Source organism: Fistularia commersonii, chromosome 6 (assembly GCF_037954325.1).
Source record: "Fistularia commersonii isolate RoL2024-O1a breed Wild chromosome 6, RoL_Fcom_v1.0, whole genome shotgun sequence".
NCBI classification, from domain to species: Eukaryota; Metazoa; Chordata; class Actinopteri; order Syngnathiformes; family Fistulariidae; genus Fistularia; species Fistularia commersonii.
The window spans coordinates 14,769,031-14,793,125 of NC_141289.1; the positions used below are offsets into that span (position 1 = coordinate 14,769,031).

The following is a 24,095-nucleotide window of genomic DNA, read 5'->3' on the forward strand; positions in this document are numbered from 1 at the left end:
GATGTTTGAACACATGCAGAAGGCACTTGTGGAAGTTGGATGAAATGTTGCTTATAAAATGAAGCCTAGCCTGTTTTTATAATCTGCTATGATCTTGGCTAGAGTCTGGGGAAAGGAAATGGTCACGCAGCTGAAGTAACATGTGATATATAAAGGTTCTCTTTTAAGAATATGAGAGTAAAAATAATCTTTAAGTTGCATTACAGAGACTTTCAGATTGAAAGTGATGGACCAAGTGCAAGTACCCTCGGATTTATCAATGAGCTGAAATGGTGCACTTCAGTTGGCTATGATAATACAATCTTCCATATTTCATTTCGCCAGCTGTATTTATGGTTTGAATAAATAGGATAACATTTTTTGCAACTTCCAACACAGAACAGGAGCAATGGGTCAGCTTTCTTTGCCTCCCCCTCTCTCTCACTCACACGCACACAAATTACTATTCTTACTGACAACTGTAAGTTAATGAAAAGTTAGCTCCATGCTGCATCCCTCCATATACCCAGTCTAGGAATTGGGACAGACATCTACTTGGCCTACCTGGGATAAAAGCTTACTTGACACATTACTGCTGAAACAACATATAACACATAAAAAAAATTATTAATGGATAGACATCATTCTTGTGAGTAAATACATCAGTCACAATGGATTAAAACAGAAGGAACGGTCTGCTAAATGGTCTGCTCCACTGTTTTACTCTGCTCCGTATTCCTGGTGCAAAACAATGTGAGCCAAATGGCTGATAGAACAATGAGAGCTGAACCAATAATATAGTATTTCTAGTGTTCATTTCCTATCTTTGTTGCAAAAAAGAACATTTAAAAAAATTGCATTTAAAGTACCAAATACGTAAAATGTTTCGGCATACACAAGGTAAACTTAGATTTTTTTGGTCCCTTGGATATGGTCCCTTATTTTAAGCAGGTTAAAATTGAAAATGCCACTTTAAAAATACACACAGCTGAAAGGAGTGGGTTAAAGACTTGAGGGCAAGTGGATGCTCCTTTGGTTCAACTCACCATCCTTTCATTCAACAACTTCCATCAATGATGCTTTATTAGTCAGCCAAAAACTGCAGAATTTCAAGCTCACTGCACTGTATCTCACAATCACATGACCACATTTTGGTCATAGAATGAAGACTGATTTACATCTCATTTTACAAATTCAATAGTATGTAGCCCTTGACATATTAAGAGAAGTACTAAACTAAATATTTATTGGCATGATGGCTGGCACTATTTAAATGAACAGCCATGGAAACCAGGTTTTCCCCACTAAGACTTTGGTATGTAAAAGAAACCTGCAAAGGCCAAGTTCAGGTCATTTAAGCTAGGGTCCAGTTTCACGCAGATGTCCCTGCGGTCCTTCCATCAACGCGGCTGTTCCCGTTTAGCATAATTAGAGGGCTTTGTCACTGAGGCAGTGAGGTCAAAGCAGTGAGCCTTAACAGCCAACTGTCCATCAACAGCAGTTTGAGCCACAGTGTTGAGCCAAGTCAACAAAACAGCCCCAGAATCTTGCATTTCAATGGTGGATGTAAAATAGCTTTTAGGTGTTTTGATGTGAACCTCTTGCAGGAAAAACATGGAGGTAAAAGGCATTTGGATTAACAGGTAACTTCAGACCTAGGGCCTGAATTTCCAGAACTCTAGATATACTAGATATGACTTCACACCAATATCACAATTCCTGAAAACTGCTACCATGATTAATAATCTATGATTACTATTCTTGTACCTTTTCAAAATCTTTTTCCCCCATTCGAAATGTTCATGTTTTGTCACCTGACAAAAGCCAAACAAGATCTATACACTGAATGTTGTAGTCTTAATCAGATGCAAGCCGATTGGTTGAGGAATTTTTCTGCATGATTGACATGTTGGACCATGAAACACTGCTCACATTAAGATAGCAGATTAATGTTAGTTGAACTAGGTGGAAGCACATGGCTGAGTGCCAATTGACATTGGCAAAACCAAGACCATTACAGGCTGTAAGTGTTACTTTTCCTAAATTTACAGCCTAACAAAGAAACTGTGCTGCTCAACCTTAACCAAGTAGTTGTAGTATAAGATAGACACCACTGGCTCTGGGACTGCAGTCCAGAAACTTCAGCTCAGTCTTCAACAACAAGGCAGGAGAAAACGAGGAAAAGACTTATTCCAAGATAAGATGATAGCTACATAAAATCAACTTGTATAATTTAATGACAGATTATATGAAAATCAAGAACCATATTTAATAGTCAGGGAGTTAGATTCATAACAGCTTTGCCAATTATAATTGACTGTCTGCAGCTGGGACTTTCTATTTCTGTTTACCTTTTATATATTGACTCATGTAGTTTTTCCAGCAAAATAGACTCAAATTATAGCTTTTCCCTTGAAACAGAAATGCATAATGGGGGATTGTGTGTCACAACCGGCTAAAAGACTATCTATTATGGTCAGCTGGCAGGTTGATTGTGGCGGCTCCCTCGCAGTGAGTGTTCTCAGTTTGGGCAATTTGTGCCAACAACAAGCAAATGGCAGTAGATGTGAATTTGAACATTTGAACATAGTGATGACTGTGATGCAGTATGGGAAGAGCTGGTCATCTTTCTTTTTCTGTATTTCTTTTGGGCATGCCACATCTCTTGTCTGGTATCCAGAATTCAGTTTTCCCTGTGGCTCTTTGCCTATCGGGAACATTTCCCAGTAAGCTGTCAGCATGCCTGTCAATTCTTCACTGTGTTTCTGCTGAGCACACCCTCCGTTACCTAGTAAAGCCAGCAATAACACATTTGAACTGCTGCATTATTCTCTACTGGGGCCTAGTTAGGCTGGGGTATAGTAAGTAGTAGTCATGCCTTTATTTTCTACTATCCATCACCAGTTTGCTTCTTGAGAGTAATAGCTGAGAAAACACATGTGGATTTATTACCTCTTTTTTTCTGTGACCACCGCTTCCTTTTATAAGAAAGATAAACAAGCAATGAAAACACATTTTCACTAACACTATCGGTGTTATTAGAGACATATCTGCTTTTTAAACTTTACAATCTGTTCCTTGCTTTATTCATTTTTTTTCTGTAAATCTGCATTGATATTCATTACCTGTTATCGATATACATATTTTATTCCTCTCAAATTTTTTCACCCAGTATAAACAAGTAAAATATTCTCACCATCTGTCCTGCTGTGCAGTGGGTTTAAAAAGTCCCACAACATCACAGATGTAAATGAGCCATGAATTTAAAAAAACATGAGGAGGCATGGCATTTATCAGCAAGATGTATCTTGTATTACACACTTTTAGATTTACTGACTTGCATTTTTCATGATACAGTGACTCATTTCTCAACACAAAAGAAAATGCCCTGCAGCCAAATGGCATAAAATGAGGGGATGTTTGAGAGCTACTTCTGTCTGGTCTTGGTTTGGGCTCCAGCACACTGACTGATGTCAATTGGGATAAAAACCAGATGGGTGAGACTGATGATAAGAACAAGGCGAGGGGGTAGGAGACAGCAGAGGGAAAAAAGGCAAGAAAAACATCTCCAAGCTTCTTTTTTTCTCTCCAGTCCCCTACTAGGAGAATAGGGAGATCTGTTCAGTGAGTCCCTGAGTTAAGCTAATGAGGAATATCTTAAATTTTGCTCTGACTTTGAAACTTGTTACTTTCTTTGACTGTTTCTTGACAGCTTCTCCTCAATGCTCTATTCACTATCTTTCTGACAGAATAACAATGTCTGGGAGCAATCAATTAGTCGTACAGTCAACCTTAAACAAACTTCAGGGCTTTGAGTCAAAAGAGACACAGAGGTATGAAAAAGTAGACAAAGAAAGAAGTAATGACTGCCTGTCAGCATATACTCCTGTTGGGGGAGAGAATCAGCTGAACCTTAACTAAACTCTGGTTTGGCTAAGGGTTTGTGTCAAACACTTGTTTGAGCTGTTAATTTAGTACTTTTTTCTTCTTTTGTTTCCTGCCAAACACTCCACACTGGTATGTGTGCCAGGAAAAATCAAGATTTAGAGCTATATGCGATTTCATCAAGTGCCTTGTGTTAGTGTGTGATCATATTGTGAGCCATTCCAAGGTTATGTACCAAGAACATGGTGTTTACAGCAGCATTTAACGTCATCCAAATGCAATAACACTATTACCAAAAGCAAAATCACCAAAAAAAAAACATTTAACCAGCTGAGGTTTTTCCAAATAACTGGGTACAGAATACATTGAAATTGATATAACGGAAATCCTTCTAAAAGTAGTTTTACTACTTTTGAGGCACTTCATTTCACACCATATTTGACTATATTGCATACTACACACACTTAGAGTCTAAATACATGTTTTGTGCAACACTTACTTCTAACCGCAGTTATAAACAATTTTTTAGCCCTGCACAGTTCTGGTTCTTTGCAGCCTAACAAAGATGGGACTAGGATCAACATGGTGTTGATCAACTTTGTACATGCTCCATCAATGGATATTATGCTACTGCAACTGAACTGCACATCAAAATTAAGTAGCCTACTTTTGAATCTACCCATTCAGTCATGATTCTCATCAACAAGTACTTGCTGGAATTATATACAAGGTAAGATGCCAGTCAGCTATCACAAACAACTGTATGTGTGAGTGTGTGTCTCCAGAGAATACATAGCTATATTGATGTGCTTTCTAATTCAAATTATCTTTAGCACATAGTAGTAGTTCCTAGTAGTAGTTCCTTCTGGCACAGTACATTCACACCTTTTTGTGTACAAAAAAAGCAAGCAAAAGCAAAAGCAAGCACTTCATGGATATTGCATTATAAACTACTTACAGTGTGAACCATTAACCATGAAATCCAAGACATTTCTGAAAGTGGTATAAAGTGTAGACCTGCAGACTACTCCACTTGCAGTTTGTGCCCAAGGCATGACATATTCACTGGAATGTCTAATAGCCCCCATCACACATTTGATATCCTCCAAAGGGAGCAAACATTACAATTACTAAAATTGGGCTGTGTGGTGTGCTTGACTTCACACAAAACAGCACTCTCTGACAATTCAATTTTTCTCAAATACTGTTGCCAATATGGGATTCAAAGTAGAACTGAAGAGGCATCTTGGATGAGAGTTGAAATGCCTTCAAGGAGAGAAACTAAGTACAAGTGCCATAATGACATTTAACAATGATTCAAGGTAAAAACTTGAAATTAAAACCTTGTAGTACTTTTGTTTGCATTCAAGTCATTCTATTTTTTGATTTGCTTGACAAATACTGGATTTTTTCAGAATCACATTGTTTACCACTGAGTGCGAAAGAATGCCAACTGTCAGGACTGTTCAATCTTTCCTAGGAAAGAAAAAACACAACCACACAGCAGGAAAGCCGGGTGAAGCTTCCTCTCGAATGTCCACCAATCACACTCTTTTGTTCAGATTAGGTTAAACGGCTTAACACTGCTGGCAAGACATCAAAACCACTTCCTCCATTCTACCTGAATCGAAAGGACTTAGGGTTGACAACCACACACATACACACATATGTTCGCTGTTTAAGAAACAACATTCTGGCAAATTACCTGCTTCTATAACTGATGGCACAACACTGCGCTGAATCAAACTACCGACACCCCTGATGGAGACACATGATGAAAATGCCTCCTGGCTGCTGTGAGTGTGTGGTGTGTCTACGTGCTCACTTTGTGAGTGTGTGCAAATATGTTCTGCTTCGCGGCACAATTCGAGAAGACAATTAAATACAACAACAGGGGAATATATGCACATAGTTGCACCATTGAAAAAAAGCAATTAGTATCTTGTAGCGGATGGCGGTGGGTTCGTTTGTAAAATGCGTCGCCCAATAATGGCTCACATAAATTCTGCAACAACCCTGCTTTGTGTCTATAAAGCCTCTGAAGCTTGATTGTGAAGTGGAATTCATGAAAAAGTGGAAACAGTCACATGGAGGATGGTTTATCTACAGGATCTCACAACAGAACAAGTTCGCTTTCAGCAGGGTTTGCAAACAAATCCTACTTTTACATGCAAGTTCTCAAGATGGATCTGATACTGAAAAAAATTAGTATCTGATCGTTATGCACTGAAATTCCAGTAGCTCTCACATCCCTTCTTCTTCTTCTTCTTCTTCTTTTTCTTTCTGCTTTTCCCGTCAAGGGTCGCCACAGCGAGTCAACTTTCTCCATCTAACCCTATTCTCCGTATCCTCCTCTCTCACACCAACTACCTTCATATCCTCTCTCACTACGTCCATAAATCTTCTCTTTGGTCTTCCTCAAGACCTCTTGCCTGGCAGCTCCAATTCCAGCATCTGCCTACCAATATATTCTCTATCCCTCCTCTGTACATGACCGAACCATCTCAGTCTGGCTTCTCTGACCTTCTCTCCAAAACATCTGACATGTGCCGTCCCTCTGATAGACTCATTCCTGATCCTATCCATCCTGGTCACTCCCAAAGAGAACCTCAACATCTTCATCTCTGCAACCTCTAGTTCTGCCTGCTGTCTTTTGGTCAGTGTAACAGTTTCTAGTCCATACATCATCGCTGGTCCCACCACTGTCTTGTACACCTTTCCTTTTATTCTGGCTGAAAGTCTTCTATCACATAGTATCCCTGACACTTTTCTCCACCCATTCCAACCTCCTTGGAACCGTCTCTTCACCTCTTTTCCACACTCTCCGTTGCTCTGGACTGTTGACCCTAAGTACCTGAAAACCTCCAGCTTCTTGATCTCCACTCCCTGTAGCCTCACCGTTCCACCTGAGTTCCTCTCATTCACACACATATATTCCATCTTGCTGCGACTAACTTTCATTCCTCTCCTTTCCAGAGCATACCTCCACCTCTCTAGATTTTCCTCTACCTGTTGTCTGCTCTCACTATAGATCACAATGTCATCCGCAAACATATCAAACATATCACATCCCAATGGATGGAAACAACAGACAAACAACAGTTGGAGAAAATCATTAAATGGTGCAGTAATTGCACTTTACACATTAAAATCTTTGCTGTCCTGAAGTACAAGAATGATTCTGACACAAATGTTCAAGTAGAACTTTATCTAATTTATTTAGTGACACTGATTTTCTCCTTATGGACTTAATTGTGGACTGAATGGAGATTGAAAACATGACAGAGGACAAAGGGCAGCCAAATTACTGCTTACTAATAGTGCTAACGACTTAGATGACAACAAGGGAACATTTTCTTTTGTTGAAATTCAAAAATGTCACATGAAATCTGGTCAACATTAGTGATAATCAGAAACTTGAAAAACACAGTCGGAAATGTTTGAGAAGATTTTTATAGTAAATAAAAAAGACAAGATTCACACTTGATGGAAATACCTTGACAGAAACCCAGGATACAGTGGCATAGAAGCCACATAATGCTGTCTGGAAAACATCCAAAATGAGAGGAGGGAACAAATGAAGAAACGCCTACAAGCTATCCCTCAGCATATAACGTCTTTACAGTGAAGTTATGGGTCAGGTCCAGATTTAAGACACACTTTGTGGGCTGCAACTCTAGGGCCAAAGAAAGGTCTAGTAAGTTGGCAACATGGTCATCGCTAACACTTAGCAACGGGAGAAATCTAATTAAGAGCAGAGATAGAAAAACGTGGGATGCAAAGTACTTACAGAACTCTGAAAAGAGCATGCAAATTTGTGGAGGGGAAAAAGGGTACATTATTATTATTACTAATAATAATAATAATAATAATAATAATAATACTTCAGCGATGTGACACAGTAAGGATTCCTGATATTGAAAACTTATCTAAGTATTCTAAGAACCAACACCACCTATTGAATTGAATTGACAAAATCAATTTCCAGTCCATGGCTACTGTCAAAGTCCAATTCTTCACACTGAGGACATTTGTTATAGCTAGAGGAGGCCAGCAAAATAACGGATTCAATCTCACTCTTACTTCCCTTTAAGCTAGTGCTGTGCACTTGAGGGATTCATATTGATGGGTTTTTAAAATATTTGTGCCAGCTTTTCTACCATCAAGCTACTTTTTAAATCGTACCTTTGTTAAATAGCATTCTAAATTAAACTCATCTGACCAACAACTGGCCCGAACCTTCTCCATGTCTCATTATTGTTTCCCTCTCTATCAAATTAAGCTGTTTATCAGGCAATAGAGGCTTAGTACTGGACGGTCTGAAAAACACATTGTTGAGTCCAGCAGCAAAATGTATCACATAATAGATCAAGTACAGTCCCTGTTTTAAAACTGACAACCTCTTTATTGTCTCATTATTTTCCAAATACCTCAAGAGATCCAAATGAGCTCTGGCCACCTGCCCTGGAGTCTGGCACTGATGATACCACAGTTTGGCTTGCAGCTGGCTCTTATTTTCCATTGTGCTTAAAACAAAAATACTGAGATTCTCCAGTGCCAAACTGGACAAGTGGTTACAATGAAAAGAAAAATGAAAATTGGCAAGCATTTCATGAATTATAAATATTCACCTCATGTCCTCATAAGGGAAGTAATCTTTACTTTGGACTGACCAAACCCAGCAGCATAAGAATTATTATTAACCCTAAGAAGCTCTGGTGGTTTTGTTAGCACAGTGAGTGGAGCTACTGTGATTACCCTAAATGGGGCCCAGTTCTTCCACTGTTGGCTTGGCTAGCCTATTCACTGGGGACCTCATTCAATGTAATTACACAAAAACAAGGATCCCGAGCAGAGCAGACAGTGATTGCTCATTCATTGGCTGTCGGCAAAATGCAACAGCTTCTGTGGGAGGCGGATGTGTGTCTGAAAGCGGCTCTCTTGCTTTCTCCATCTCAATAATTCTGTCTTGTCCCTCTTTGAGGCCTCACCCTATTCACCTTCAGAATCAATATCTCAGCAATTATCACCATCAGCCATGTTCTTCCACTCACTAAGTTGTTACCTCAACTTGTTTTCCCACTTGCTCTTCCCTCCTTCCTAGCTCAGGGGCAGTGCTGACTGAGGCCCTTTCTTTGAACTCCGCACATCTAACTGCGTCCAATTCTTGTACATACACACCTTAAAAAAGAAACAAAATGCCACGGCTCTGCTGAAAGAGAGCCATCTTTCTGCACTTATGTGTCATACGCCTAACCAAGCACACTGCAAATGTGCAAGCCGATACTGCCAACATTTTGTAGGCCAACTGTATCATCAGAAGGCCTCGTGCTTTATTTGTTTCACAGGCTGGTCAAAGCACACTGGTCAACCACTCAAGGCAGAACAAGATGTAGCTGAAAGGAAAAGTCTATTCAGTCAGAACTCCTTTTCCAAAGTCTTTGACCACAGGAATGAGAAAGGCCAGGAATGGCAACCATTACATAAGATGGTGCAATATATGCAAGCATGCTTTTTCCACATGTTTTCCAAACATTAGTTACTTGGCATGCATAACAGAAATTTAACAAAAAACAAAATATAGCATGCTCATTTGGCTGGTGGATTGGCAGTTTCTGGTTTTAGATCAATATTTTCAACGCTCTTACAGAAACATAGTTATATGTATATGATACAATTTGAAAATATTGCATGCTCCAACTGACTCCAAAGCTTAACTTCAAAATACAGTTACTGATAAGTAGGAAATATGGAAAAAATTAATTGATGATATTTTCCATCAACTTTTTCTGAAAGTCTTCTTGAATTTTCATCAAATATATAAAGCAGACTATAAAGCAGACTACATATCAAGACCACTGGAATTACTTCTATGTATCACTCTTCCAGTGGTTGAGCATGATAATTGGGTTTGAAAACATTTCTTCAGGATCTCAGTATCAATCAGTTCCTTCTCATTGCTGAGTGTAGAATGATGTACTTTGCATAAATAATTAAAAACAAATTTCATTAATTCTTTAGTAATAGTCATTTCACATTAGATACTATGATAGAATGTCTATATTAGTCTGCAATTTAGTCTGTAATTACTAAAAATTAAAGTGCTCTAGGCTGATATTGATTTATGTATTCTTCTAAATTCACATTCACTTAATGTGGTTGAATGGGACCCTTGTGAGCCCATGAATACACAATTTAAATAGGTTTCATAAGTATATTAGCACTGAAATTAAGTAGGAATATTAACACTGATCAGACAACGAAGAATGAGTCTTGAAAGACAATGTCATATCTGAAATTGCTCCAACAGAGCACAACGAAAGAAACCATTCAGAAGATTTGAAGAGGAGACTGAGTGGAGCAGTTGACAAAAAAGAGAAAGCTCTGCTCTGCCATGCTGAGATGAAGAGTGATCACAAAGTCACAATGTCAGCCTCACCCTAAAATAACAGCATTTTTCTTTAAACATTGCCTTGACTTTAGCCACACTTCGAAAAACCACAGCAAGTTAAGACCAAGGACCTTCTCCAAATTTAGTAAGCATGAAGTCACACAATCCTCATTTTGGTTGTGAACTTCAAAATGTAATTTAACAACATACGTGTGTGTTTTTCTTCATTTTTGTTTGAATGTAGATATGCAGAAAAAAATAAATAACAGATGGAAAAGCAGGGCGGGGTTGTTGGGTTTCCCAAAAGTTACCTCAGGGTAAAGCACTATAGTAATTAATGCATTAAATAAAACATGTGAAAACTCTAGATCATTCTTGTAGAGAGAAAACTTGTGTAAATGAAGTCAATGACTGTCTTGTTCTCAGCATTTTAATTTGTTCATGGATGATCGAATTTAAACTCATTGCTTAAGATTCTGTTGGGGCGAAACTGAAGCCTTAGAACACCCAAAGCAGTCACACAATGATTCAGTTGTGTGGAGATGTAGCAAACAAAGAGATGTATTTTAAGTGGAGAGAAGACCGGAACAAGCTACAATAACAGTAAATTATACATATATGCATAATATATGGACTAAAACAATACGAATTGTGATTTGGAGTGGAAAAACATGTTCAAACTGTATGGAAACTGTTACCTCAATGTTCCTCTTTGCCTTTAAAGAGATTTTGTAGGAGGGTTGATTCATTCTGCAGTTTCCACATGCACACCGACAGCCGAGCGCACAAAGGCTCATCCATTTCAAATGTCAACAGCTTCACAGCAGAGGGAAGCAGTGCCTCCCCATAAGTGTGTGTGTATGTGTGTGTGTGTGTGTGTGTGTGTGTACACTTCTGCATAATGGAGCAGAGGACTGGTACATCATTTGTCAAAGACCTTAGGGATCACTACTCCATCAAGTGATGTCAATAAACCACCTCTGCCATCCTAATCCCCATATCCTTCTCCCCGTAGTCCAATATTTTTGCCCAGTGGTCTCATTTTTGACGAACATACACATACTTACACAAGGTCAGAAAATAGAAGAACCACAATCCAATCAAGCCACAGAATCCTACACAGTGATCTTATTTCACCAGAACATGAACACTCGTCCTCTCTTTCCTGTTTTTAAAAGGTTCTCATGTCCTCTGAGAAATTCAGTCATGGGGGGGAGCATATTTTGACAGGAATGGGTTGATGTCAGGCTGCTAGACAAGAAAAATTATTGACCAAAAACACTGACTGACAGAAATGTAGGGAGTGTGAGCTACCTCTTTCTTTTACAATCTTTGAGACCACCAAACCTCATGAGATACAAGAGGGAGAGTTCTATAATTGCAGTAGCATTATACATGCATCATCTGATCCAATGATATTTTTCAAGCAGGGGCAAGGCCGTGGGACACAGACTTAACTTAGCTCAAAACACACTCCAGGGAATGAGTAGTACTTCATCTTTGTCATCTTAATGAAAGGCAAGTCCAGGTCAAAATATGATGATCTGTCACAGCTTTCATACACAGGAGGATACAATCTGAAATACTGAGGCTGTTGAAACTATATGGTTTTTGAGACTGATTTTTTGTCTATTTGTTTATGTTGTTGTTGTTTTGGGGTGGGAATTATTTCCTGAGAAATGTTTGCACTGCTGTAAGTAATACACTTGAGCTGAAATTACTTTTTCTGCTTTGTCTTTTAAGCTATTATAGAATTGATAATTTGCTTTTTTCTCTGGTCAATGCTGATATAAAAGACTGACTCAGTGTAAATACTACTTTTAGAAAGAAGATGGTAAGGGGCCAGATTATGTAATGAATAATTTGATTTTTGGTTCAACCTTTCATTATTTGACGTTTGTACTAAAAGATTATATGCATTATGACTTAAACATTTGATTTTTTTTTTAACTTAACTGATAATAAGTTGGTCTAGTCTAAAAAGCCTGATTTTTTTCCCTCAAGGCCAAAAATGATATTCTTCAACAACAGATGTTAATTTAGTTGCATCAAAAGAAGATACCAGAAAGTTATTACTTTTGAGTAAATTTACTTCTTTTTCCAAAAAAATAGAATAAAAAATAGCTGATTGGTCCACGGCTTGTTAAATGATAGAGAGCAATTCAGTCAAACGAAAACTGTCCCTGATGCGCAGGTTGGTACCTTGCATGGCAGCCTTCACCACCAGAATGTGTGTATGAGCAATACTGAGTGATAAAGGCAACAAAGTATAGCAGTATATGGATGGAACCAATTTGCCATTAAATCTAAGCAACATCAGTGGTTCCCTGCTCTGAGGGGTGTGGAAAATTGTTAGCCTATGTTTTTGTGACTTTCTTTTGATAAGCGTAGGGAAATTGTGAGGCAGCGGACCTCATTCATAATGGCATAACAGTATTAAAAACAATATGAAATGCTTGAAAAGGAATAGTCAAACAAAAGTAAGATTTGGTCAACTGGAAATAAGAACAATTTCAAAGAAAATGCTCATATTATGTTCAGTGAGCTCGTACAGGTACATTCTGATACCTCTTATGATACAGGATTAAGTCCAGTATTGACACAAACATCCACCAATTTCACCATGCAGGCAAATAAATTCTTACTGGAAATACAAACTCACAGAGACAGCAGATGCTTTCAAGCTTTAATTATTTACTAGGTGGGTGTAACTTCTGCTCTTCTCCATTGAACCATATTGCTTCTGCCCTACATTAATAATAAAGTCTTCACAATGGTTTTGATTGTCTGAGTGTGTCTATAATGATCTGTAATGCATAGATGTTATAAAAATATTAGGCTGTCCATTTCTACAGCTGAATATATGATAATAAGTGCTTAGGGGGATGGAAAAATAACATCAGATAGCCAACACAGATTACTTTAGCAAAATTCAGCAAAATAACAATTAGTTTAACTATTACTCAATTATAAGCTTGCTCATTTTCAGGAAATTTCAAACAGCAGAGGTGATTTCATGATTATATTTATATTTATGATATATTTATTTATTTGTTGTTTTTTTTTGGGGGGGGGGGGGTTTCTTGGGGCTATCTTGCTGATTTTTAAAGTGATGTCTAATGGTTCATTTTAGGCAATTTCCTTGCCAATATACAGATGTTATTTCTCCCCGAGATTTTGATCTAGTGAACTTGGGTCGACTGAATAACAAGTAAATGGGGGGGTTAGTCAATTAGAAAGGTAAACAGTATGTTTCATCAGATATACAAACAATAGAGCACATCTGGATGGGGATATTAACTATCAAAAAGTAAAAAGTCAGTGATACAACATCAGAACTTGATGATTTTAGTTTACATTGCCATATCATCCAGCCCTACTACTTTTAGGCATACAAGCCAATTTCAGTCTTTACATGAGAAGGAAAACCGAAAGAAATAGTATTCAGGAATTTTGCCTTGAAAAACAGAGGAGTCTGGCTAAAAATGGAGGACCTAATGAATTCCACGTTACTTCACATGGGAATCTGACTAATATGGTTCATAGTACTGAGCTGAGTCCACATTCCAAACAGAAACCCTGAGGATACAGCTGGCTTTGTGGACGTCAGAAATATAATAAGGACAAAAAGTATGAGCCTGACCCTTTGATGTCAATCGTCTGGATTCAGAACATAAAATTATATTGAAGATGTGTGTTGTTCTTTTAGATCTGGACATTTCACATCAACTCTTAAAGCTGAATATCTTACGGATGTAATATTCAAGCTATGCAGGAAAATCTTTGTTCTCGACGGGAGCCAATTCAAACATAAGTCAGTTCTCCCAGATAGACTGGTGGCACTATGATCCCAGCTTCAACTTGAACAGGAAACGATGGGGTCAGCCATCTGTCCGTAGATATTCATCATTACCAGCTCCCATGTGTACCTTTTGAAAGCAGCCAGATGTGACAAATTCAGAGTGCACACATTCACAAATGAAGCAACAGCTGATATTCATCTCTACCTGCATGCTGTGCATTGCAATTTTTATATATTTAAGTGAAGGCAGCAGCTGGTATTTAATGTGAAACCAGAGTGGTTAACAGAGATGCCCTTTAATTTAATTTGAATCTTTCCCAAAACATTCAGACATTTTTGGCAATTTTGTTGAGTTTTTCTTAGACATGGATTTGGCAATGAGAATTTTTTTAGGAACTTGAGACAAAAATGACATGGGCATAGAGGAGAAGGCCAAGAGGTAAAAGTTCTTCCATATTTACTTGAAATATGAAAACTACAACTTCAAGACTGGTTACAAAGTTGGTATAACAAGAGTGCAAGATGAACCACCATGACTTTTGTGAACCCAATCCAGTGGGATGTGCATAATATTCCCTGTTGCCAGGCCCTGAATTCATTGCACAAACTGAAATTTCAAACTCACCCTGGTGGGCTCAAGTCAACATTTCAACAGCCCCTGAGGATGCCAAAAATATAAGTCCTGATGATAAAGACACTTCTCTTTGGCATATATGGAGGGAAATCGCATTGCGGTATCACAGGTTTCACAATAACAGACTTGGTTAATGAGTAGCCCTTCCCTACCCTTTAGTGGGCAGAGGCCGAGTCAACCGTGAATGTTATTAGGTGTCAGGCTACACCGTTATCACATGATTCTCCCTATTCATTGCATCCATTGCTCAAGCACAACAGTGAAAATTGTATTAAAAGATAGACTTTTGAGATCATTGTGGCCTGAAGCACAATCATGTCATTATTTCACTTATTTCATTTACATACTCACCTCCTAACTTTTCAATACTAACCCTGTACTACTGCTTCCACTGTCATTCCTGGTCGAATTCCTTCTTCATTCACATTTTCAGATACAAATCGGCTCTGATAGCAGCAAAAGAGCCTTAAAACAAATTATTCTGTGTATGAGTGTATATGAAGGCAACATTGTTTTGTTGATACCATGCTGCTGTCAGGGTGTTCTCAGCCTATTGGCCTAACTAGACAAAAATCGGAAAAAAGAGGGGATCCAATTTTGCAGACAACCAAAGCTCATTGTTCATTTAAAAATCTAAAACAATGTCAGGTCACAATTTTCAAATTTTTTATATGCCACACAAATTAAATCTCAAACTTGGAAATAGTTCAACATTAACACTGTTTAGTCAGCCCCTTTAAAATGTAAATTCTTTGTCTCATACCACTGTTTACTTTAGAGTCATAACATGAAATAATTTATCAAAACTGCTCAAACAATTACTTACACGGGCACAAGGAAGACTATTTAGAATTAAAGCAAAATTATGTCACACACAAGCTCAGAGAACTATGACACCAGTCTTATATGATCTAAATAATCAGACTTGAGAGTCTGGTCAGATTCATGATTGGAGCGATGATACAAAAAGATTCATAATGTAGCAACCAAATAGGCCTGTGCAACAATATTAATAAAACAGCATACAAGACAATATTTTAGCTCCATTTTACAACTACTTCAATCAATTTCTCTTCATATCAAATTGCGCATCCCGGTTCTTTGACATTTGAAGTGGAACAAAATAAAGCAATATAGATACGAACTAAACACTGAGGAAAACACTGAACCAGGGTCTCTTTTGTTTGAAAGATGACATTTGAAGGGTAGAAAAAAACTATTAGGGGATGATTTAATTTAGAGAAAGTTTACTTTTTACAAGTTTTGTTTAGCGAAAGTCAAATATTATGAAGACACTCAACTTGCAGTCTCATTTACAGGAAATCCTCATTGACTACATATTGATGTCAAAGAAGTCCGTCTGAAAACCATTCACTGTCAAGGATATAGTAATGCATTGCTTGTGAATGAAAACAAGATGTATGTACGTTCTGCAAAGTTCTGCTATCATTTGAAAATACAATAACATCAAATCACAAATGGGATCAAAGTCTGATTTCAAGGTTAAGAAAAGCTGGAAAGTTTTTCTTAACCTTGAATTCAGCCTTTAGTCCTGTCGTGAAGGTGTATAAGTGGCAACCCAACACAGATAAATCCTAACGCGCTAACCACAGACATTCATGACATTTTCACAAGATCCAATTATGGCTCTCAGCTCTGGGTGATCTATGAACCAGCAGAGATTGCAGCTCACAGACTTTTTTTAAACAACCATCACAAACTCCACCGATCAACTTTCTCAACAGAGCATTTGAAAGTCTTAGAGACAAACAAGGACCATCTGACTTACTAATATGCACAGACTCCTGACATACACACAAATTCACACAAAGTTACCAACACTTATCATTATTTGGTAAAAAAGCTATAAATAAAATACAGTTAGGATACAGTACATTTAAGTGACTAGGATAGGAGAGGGAAATCATGGAAGCAAATAAAAGAACCAACCATATACAACGAAAAAAATCAACAAGTCTGCTGAGGCAACATAAATTGGGTTATATTAAACACATCAGGGCTCTCTTGGTGGGGTGTTGCACTGAAACAGGAAGCTAATCTTCTTCCTGAATTTCTTGAGGAAGTATTGATAAGATACTCAGTGTAGAACAAAATACTGAGCCAAACTATTCCAACTGCAAATCTCAGCATATTTCATAATGGTGCAGGAAATTTTGTTTTGAAATCTTTGATGATAAGCCACGTTTCTTTGTGATTTATCACACCTTTTTGAAGCTTTGTAATTATTGTGAGGGTGTGGCAGGATGTTGATGAGTAGATTATACTAAATCAACAGATACATCCTTTTAGAATAAAGAGTGAATAGGCATGCAGAAAGACACATACTCAGAATGCAGCTCAGGCCCTCAAAGAATCATTTTCACCTTAAAGTTTCTTCCATTAATCTTGTAAACTTTGGCCCTACATGATATGGGTATATCAGATGGGTTAAAGTAGAAAAAAATGCTTCCATGATCCTTATTCCAAATGACAAATTTTGACCAAGTAATATTCAGTGAAATGAAAATGCTTCTCATGGTCTCAAAAAGTTTAGAATATGGACGTAATGAAGATTTGTTTCGAAAAACAACACCTATTTGGAAAAAACAATTTGATCACATATAGTCCTATATGTCATATAATTACATTTGTGACAATAAATACTCAAAGAATTTTGATTTGCTTGGAGGGTACTCATTTTTGGTTTGTTAGAAAATTAGATATTAGATATATTAGACAACCTCTAATCTTATTGCAGAAATCAAAACAAGTAGATTCTTTTGCCTTAATCATACCAGGTAGTGTGGTTGCCTGAATCTTTCCTATCCTATTTCATTTATCTATGATAAATTCTGCTAAGAGCAGCCCGTCAAGATGAACCCGTCCACTGCTTTAAAATCCAAATACTGTTCTTGACTTAGAGAGCAAAGAAAATAAAATATGATATAACCAGGCAACAATTGAATTATTTTCAACTCAAAGTGCCGTGAGCGCAACAGGAAAATTAAGCTGTAAACTTAACTTCTGTAAGGAGGCTCTTACACATGCAATATTGACCACTCTGAAGTCTGAACTTTATTTCTATTGAAAACAGATGCTATGTGTGCAAAATATACCAATAAAACCAATAAAATGTGATCACCATATCCATTTAAAATTGTTTGAAATAAGCCACTAAATAAGAAAATAGAGAAGACCGTTCACCGAATTCTACTCAGATTCTTCTCCTGAACAATCTCCAGTAAGTGCATGTGAGGAGTTCAAACCAGTTTTGCATGTTGATTAACCAATTAAATTGTGATAAAAGACCCACTGTTACAAGCTCAACACTAACACCTCTCTGCACTCAAGATGACAGAGAACATCAAAAAACTCCCTGTACATTGCCAGCAATCACCAAATACCACGTGTTAACATAAAGATAAACATTACTCACCGATATCTGAAAGACTTCCTGTGTGTCATCGAGCATCTGAACCCTGATGGAGACTTGTCTTCCTGGAGGCTGGGCAGGTGGGCGCTGGCCTGGCTCCAAGGTGGATACCCCAAAACTTTCAGGGGCACTCAGCCTCTGGCCAGCTGTGGACGACCTGTCAACTGGCTCAGCCATGGTGATAGTAAGAAGCTCTCAAGTTTTAGGGACCTCTGTTCGCGTCTGCAGGAGACAGGAAAGAAGGGCTATATTTGAGTTTCCTGTTTTAAGTAGGGATTCCTCTCAAAATAAGGGGGTTGTAGTTTGGGTCTTGTTATCCAACTTCTTCAGGCAGTATTTTGGGATATTTTTGATCTTTGTTCTTTTTAAATACACAGCAGGCGCTTCTCAACCCAAAGACTCAACATTTCAACCTACAAACACCCAAAACTTAACAAACAGTTAGAAATGTGTTGGTAAATTGATACAAGTGTAGGATTGCCTTGTATGGTGTTCCTCTCCTTAGCATGATTGAACATTAATCCTAATACAAGAAGTACAAATGTGAATTTGAAAGGAAGTGAGACTTTCAATTGTGATAAGATAGAGACCTTTGAGTGGGACTGTATTTAATCTGTTTTAAACTGTGCCACATTTAGTCATTTTATGTTTTGCTGGTACCATAAGAACTACATATTACTCTGTGTTTTTTTACACAAGGGATTTTTTTTTTTTTTTGGTTACGATGAGACATCGATGTGTTAACCACAAAAAGTCCAATCCTGCATAAAGCTGAACAGATGTGCTTCACACCTTGCGAGACACACATGCACACGGACCTCTTCCAACATTAGCACATGAAGGTGGGATTTACAGTTTCCAAAAAAAAGAAAATTGCTGTGCTGTCTAAGACAAGTTCAGACTTGAATCAAAGCTTCACAAGTAGGACAGATGAGATACGGTCTGAGAACACACAGACACCCCCTACCACTACAATCAGAATCTCTCCGTTTCACACACACAAACAGACACACTTCAGCAATGCTCCACTGTCATGCCACACTTGATAAACTTCGGTTCAGACAACAAATATCTTCTCAGACGTCTGGACTACATCACAGCTAAAGAATGTTTTAGAAGACAACACACACGGCTGCACAGTGCACTTGTTCACACAGAGGATTCAATATTTCCAAACTTTCCCCGTGACCTTCTATTATATTTTGTGCATGAGTAAATTATTATTTGCTTTTTTTATTCCGAGGGTAAGGTAAAAAAAATACATTTTTAAAATACACCAATGAGTCAATGTTTCAATATTGACCTATTGAACAATAAGCTGATTTAAGGTTGTCGGGAGTATATCTTCCCTTTAGTCAGAGTTTAAAATCCTCTGAAACAGCAGACTTTTTGGGAAAAAAAGCCTTATCCTCCTTGTAAGACACACTGCGCATCTAAATAAACAGGCTTCTGTAAATATTTAGTCACAGTGTGCAAGGAGATGTCCTTCTCGAAGGACTGGCATTGAGGACTCACATCTAACTTGTTTATGTGTCATCCAGCCTTTCCAAGTGAAGGTCCATGTTTTAGAGACAGTATGCCATTGCATTGACGAAACAATCCAAGGACTCCTCTAACAGCTGGTTTCTTTTTCCTGAATCTGTGAGTGTACAATTTGTGGTCTTCTGTAGGACACAAGTCCATTCAGTGAGTCACCTTTCTTCAGTGGGAAGTTGTCATGACAGTATAGTGAAGCCACGGTGGAAATGGAAGATTTGTAGTCTGAAAGGAAGAGGCCCTAAGAATGGCACGTAGACAGTGCAAGCCTTCAAGGGTCAAAGGGAGCTGCTCTCAAACTTGACTTGGCACTGAAGTGTCATCTATTACCATGGAGAGAATTTAAGCTATCACACATACCAGTTTCTAAGACAGCCTTTCAGACATCGCTGCAATATATATCTCATACCTGCACAATAATGCATCTCTTGACATTCAGACACAAAAGCTGCAACTGGAAACCAAGCAGGTGACCTAACATTTGAGTTACCTGTGGGAACATTAATTTGTTCTCATGTGCTACTTCCTGAAAGCTCTCTTTGGATGCTTGGTAGTCGTCATCAGATAAAGCAAATAGTTTGAATCCCGAGTAGAAGAAACAGGGAGCATAACAACCTTTATTTACCATGTGGTGTTGAACAAAAAGCTTCTCCTTAGAGAGGTTTGGCCGTGTCCCCTCACCCAACCCCTTCTTTTGTCAGCCTTCAAAAGAAAAACAAGAGGCAGTTTTATACCTGATGACTGACTCACAATCAGGTGCCAATTACCCTGGCAAACATCAACCTGTCATATCATGCGAGAAGCTGGGTCGAAATCTCCTGCCTGCAGTTCTTCATTCTCTTGAAAACAACACTTTCTTAAAAACACAGAAACAAGAGAAGTGAAGCAAAATTCTACCAAGTGATTAGCCACTGGGATAAATGGGCCAGTACCTGGGAGGCTTGGACCTCCAAGGCCTCCAAATGTACCCCCAAAATTGCCCTTTCACTTCCAGATGAAAAACTCAAATATAAATGAAAAGTTGTCTAATTACTAATTAAAGATCTTGTCATATTCACATTAAACAAATGAATAACAAAACAAATCTGGCACAGGGTCACTGGCTTGGCCATTAAATCCATAATTTCAATACTTAAAATCTATACTTTTTGATATCAAAATGTTTAGTTTCTAAATTTATTGTTCCCTTTTTCTAATTATTATTATGTTTGTTTTGTTTTGATTTTTCAATTTTTGAGTAAATTACTTCAATTTTCTAAACAGAAGAGGAGTAAAAGTGATAATGTTGCAAATAGGAGTTGGAAGTCTTAAAAACATGTGACGAGGCATGTTTAATAAAATGTGGTCAGACAAATAATATATAGAGGGAGAAGAAACACAGCAGTTATTAATTACTCCTCTGTTTCAGATCACAAAATAAATCCTAAGTATGGTCACTTGGGAAGCAGAAGTTTCCTCATCTGCTCACTCAGAAGTTGAGAGATTATACATGGTACTGAGCAAGAGAGGAATACAGAGTGAGCTGCTCACAGGAGCACAATGGATGTTACTGTGGGAGCTTCCAGAGGAAGGTCTGAGGGACTGAAGGCCTCACAGGCAGCCTTTGAACTGGTGTTAGCTGAAAATTTCCCAAGGGTTTATGAGAAGGAAGCCAGGCCTCAGGAATCAGATGCAAATTCATGAGTATAAGGGTGTTTTCTGTGTTTCTCTGTTTAATTCAATTACCTTCAGGATCAATAAACTATTTATGATTCTAATTAATACATCACTCACTGGTCTAGCTTTCATCCATTAAGAAGAGTAAGGTTAGTATTTTTACAAGTTTAAGCATGACACTTGTTCACGAGACACTCGATATTTCGGTTAGTATATCCTACCCAAAACTGATTTCTATGCCTGAACTCAGACTGAACATTGAATATTTTGTGACTGTGGTATCTTACCTTATTTAATGCTAAATCACAATTTACTGAAATAAGATACATTCAGATACAGTCTGCAAATGAACATTTACCTGTATGACAAAATATCAACATGTCGTGTGAATTAACATGCAAGATTCTGTATTAAATAAAACAAGCACAATTCAATAGTTCACATTTCAAGAGTTAAATGAGACTTGTATCAAATTTTAAGCCATTTTCTTGAGACTTTTATTCTTTGGGCAATTAGAAAACGAGAATTTTACTGATCAGTCAAAAAGTACATATGAGTGAGCAGATCAGTGAAGGTGTAACTTTCCACTTTTACCTCATATTTGTGCTACCTCAATGACCCCATTACTGATATGGATTATGACCTTATGATTTAAAAAGACATTGCGCCATACAAGGTGTATTTTCCATGGTTCATGATGATCATGTCCAGTCCCTGTTTACCTTCATCTCACTCAAGGTGTAACTGACCACTGACCATGAGAAGATACTAGGTCAATAAAGCGGATTGAATCTGAACCTGACACATAATGAGATCAAGGGTAGTGGTAGTAGCTTACACCTGCACTTATATCAGGGGCAGCGCCTGAATCCATGTTTTATCAAGGTGACACAAACCACTCACACAGCCAGGTATATCCCTTTCCTTAGAGGATACCTGTTGAGGGAATTAAATATTGCACTGACAGGTTGTCCTGGATTCTGCTGGTGTGACATTGATTCCAAAATTGGATGGGTTCTGTGCATTACACAAATTGAGAGCCATACAGCAGGCCAGTCCTGATTGCCCTCTGACCTATGTGTAGATCAGTTGATGGAAGGGGCTCATTTGACAGCTGATGTTTTCACCCAATTGATCTGACAAAAGAAGTAGATGTTTGGCCTTGCAAAGGCTCCAAAGGCTAATATAAATTCAACATGTCAACATGACACCCCTTTCAAAGACACAAGCAAATTACTAGGTCCAGTTGGTGGAGTGAAAGCCTTTAGGATGTAGGTTAGCAGACTAATCCTTTAGCTCAGTGTAAAGATGTCAGTAGGCCAAAGATTGCAGCTCCTACACATATACACAAACAAGATAGACAGATAGACAGACAGACAGATAGATAGATAGATAGATAGATAGATAGATAGATAGATAGATAGATAGATAGATAGATAGATAGATAGATAGATAGATAGATAGATAGATAGATAGATAGATAGATTTAAAAATCTGGAAGCTTTATCTTATAGATGTTCATTAACACAATGTAGACCTAATCAGCTGGAAAACCACACGACAGACACAATTCATCTTAAAACGAAGTTGTCTCAAATCAAAATTCATACTTAAAAAAACACTTATTAAAGAAGTGAATTCTCGCCTTTCTGAGAGCCTTCAGGAAATTAAGCTCTGCTGGACCTCCTGAAGCTCAGCCGATTAGGAAAATGAACAGACTGGCTGCATCGATGCAAGCTTATATACTTAAGATATCGGGATCATCAAACATCACGCACGGCTGCATGAAGACAAAAAAGCTTTGCATATCTAGATTGAAACGCGTGTATTGCATTCACTGTTAACATGCTCCACACAAGGAAAAAGCAGGAAGGCTACGTGTAACCTCGCTTCATAATCCGGATAGCATGATTTCCTTACCCCCTTCTTCCCACGGGATCCACACAGATAGTCCGTCAGTTGGAGCTTTTATTTCCAAGGCAGATCGTAAATCCCTAACAGAGCAGTGGCCGCTCAAGTTCTTCGCCGAAGAACCTCAGCCTCTCAGGTGGGACGTGGTTTCGGTGTGGCAGCCATTGAGACAAATGTGGGAAACCGAGCATTGAGCTTTCCACTGGAACAATAAAATCCGACACACACCGCCTCCAGCGCTGGCATCGCGGCTCCTCCACGGCGCCAGGCTGAGGGAGGCTGAGGAACAACAGCGGCATCTTGTGGCTAGTTTTGTTAAGTGCAGGGAAAAGTTCATGTTGAAAGTTGTATTATTCCTACGCAAGTTATACCTTACGCTAGTTGCCACATGCCACACCAAATTGTGATGTGTGAATTCTTAATAGTCTGTATCTTTTCATTGATGGATAACAATTTGACAAATTCATTAATCGTTGTATTTAAATGTGTAAGAAGGCAAACTAGTTGTGATAACTGCTCAGTATGTAATTTCGGAGCATAATGGAGAAATGTGTGATGTGTATGATGGGCAAATACTTACTGGCATTATTATTTACAAGTAAGACTGAGCAAATTCTGTACCAAATTCAGGAGGAGAAGTTGCTTTGGAAGGTATGGGCAACGTTTACAATGATGAAACGCGTAAAACTATTATTTCTGAAGAGTCGGCGCGGTCCGTCATAGTTCAGAAATATGCGTCGAAAACAAATGTGGACGAGCTGAAAAGCTAGAGAAAAATACAGTGGCCAGTACGGGGATCGAACCCGCGACCTTGGCGTTATTAGCACCACGCTCTAACCAGCTGAGCTAACCGGCCGACGGATGAAAG

General features: G+C 38.2%; 1 protein-coding gene and 1 non-coding gene across 5 annotated transcripts in view; both read right to left on the bottom strand.

Annotated features, from left to right (window-relative positions):
* LOC147233472 (FERM, ARHGEF and pleckstrin domain-containing protein 1-like) overlaps positions 1 to 23,401 on the bottom strand; it is a 58,554-nt gene extending 35,153 nt beyond the window's left edge. For 3 of the 4 annotated variants that reach the window (XM_086148316.1, XM_086148314.1, XM_086148317.1), the window contains exons 1-2: positions 23,237 to 23,401; positions 18,128 to 18,346 (exon numbers count right to left, since the gene is read on the bottom strand). In XM_086148316.1, coding sequence (XP_086004442.1) covers positions 18,128 to 18,301 — 174 coding nt within the window. In that variant the 5' untranslated portion in view covers positions 18,302 to 18,346; positions 23,237 to 23,401. The remainder of the gene's footprint in view (positions 1 to 18,127; positions 18,347 to 23,236) is intronic. The other variant, XM_086148315.1, reaches the window with a different exon arrangement.
* Positions 23,402 to 24,009: 608 nt separating this feature from the next.
* trnai-aau (transfer RNA isoleucine (anticodon AAU)) lies at positions 24,010 to 24,083 on the bottom strand. Its single transcript has one exon. It is a non-coding gene; the product is annotated as a tRNA-Ile (tRNA).
* Positions 24,084 to 24,095: the final 12 nt, after the last annotated feature.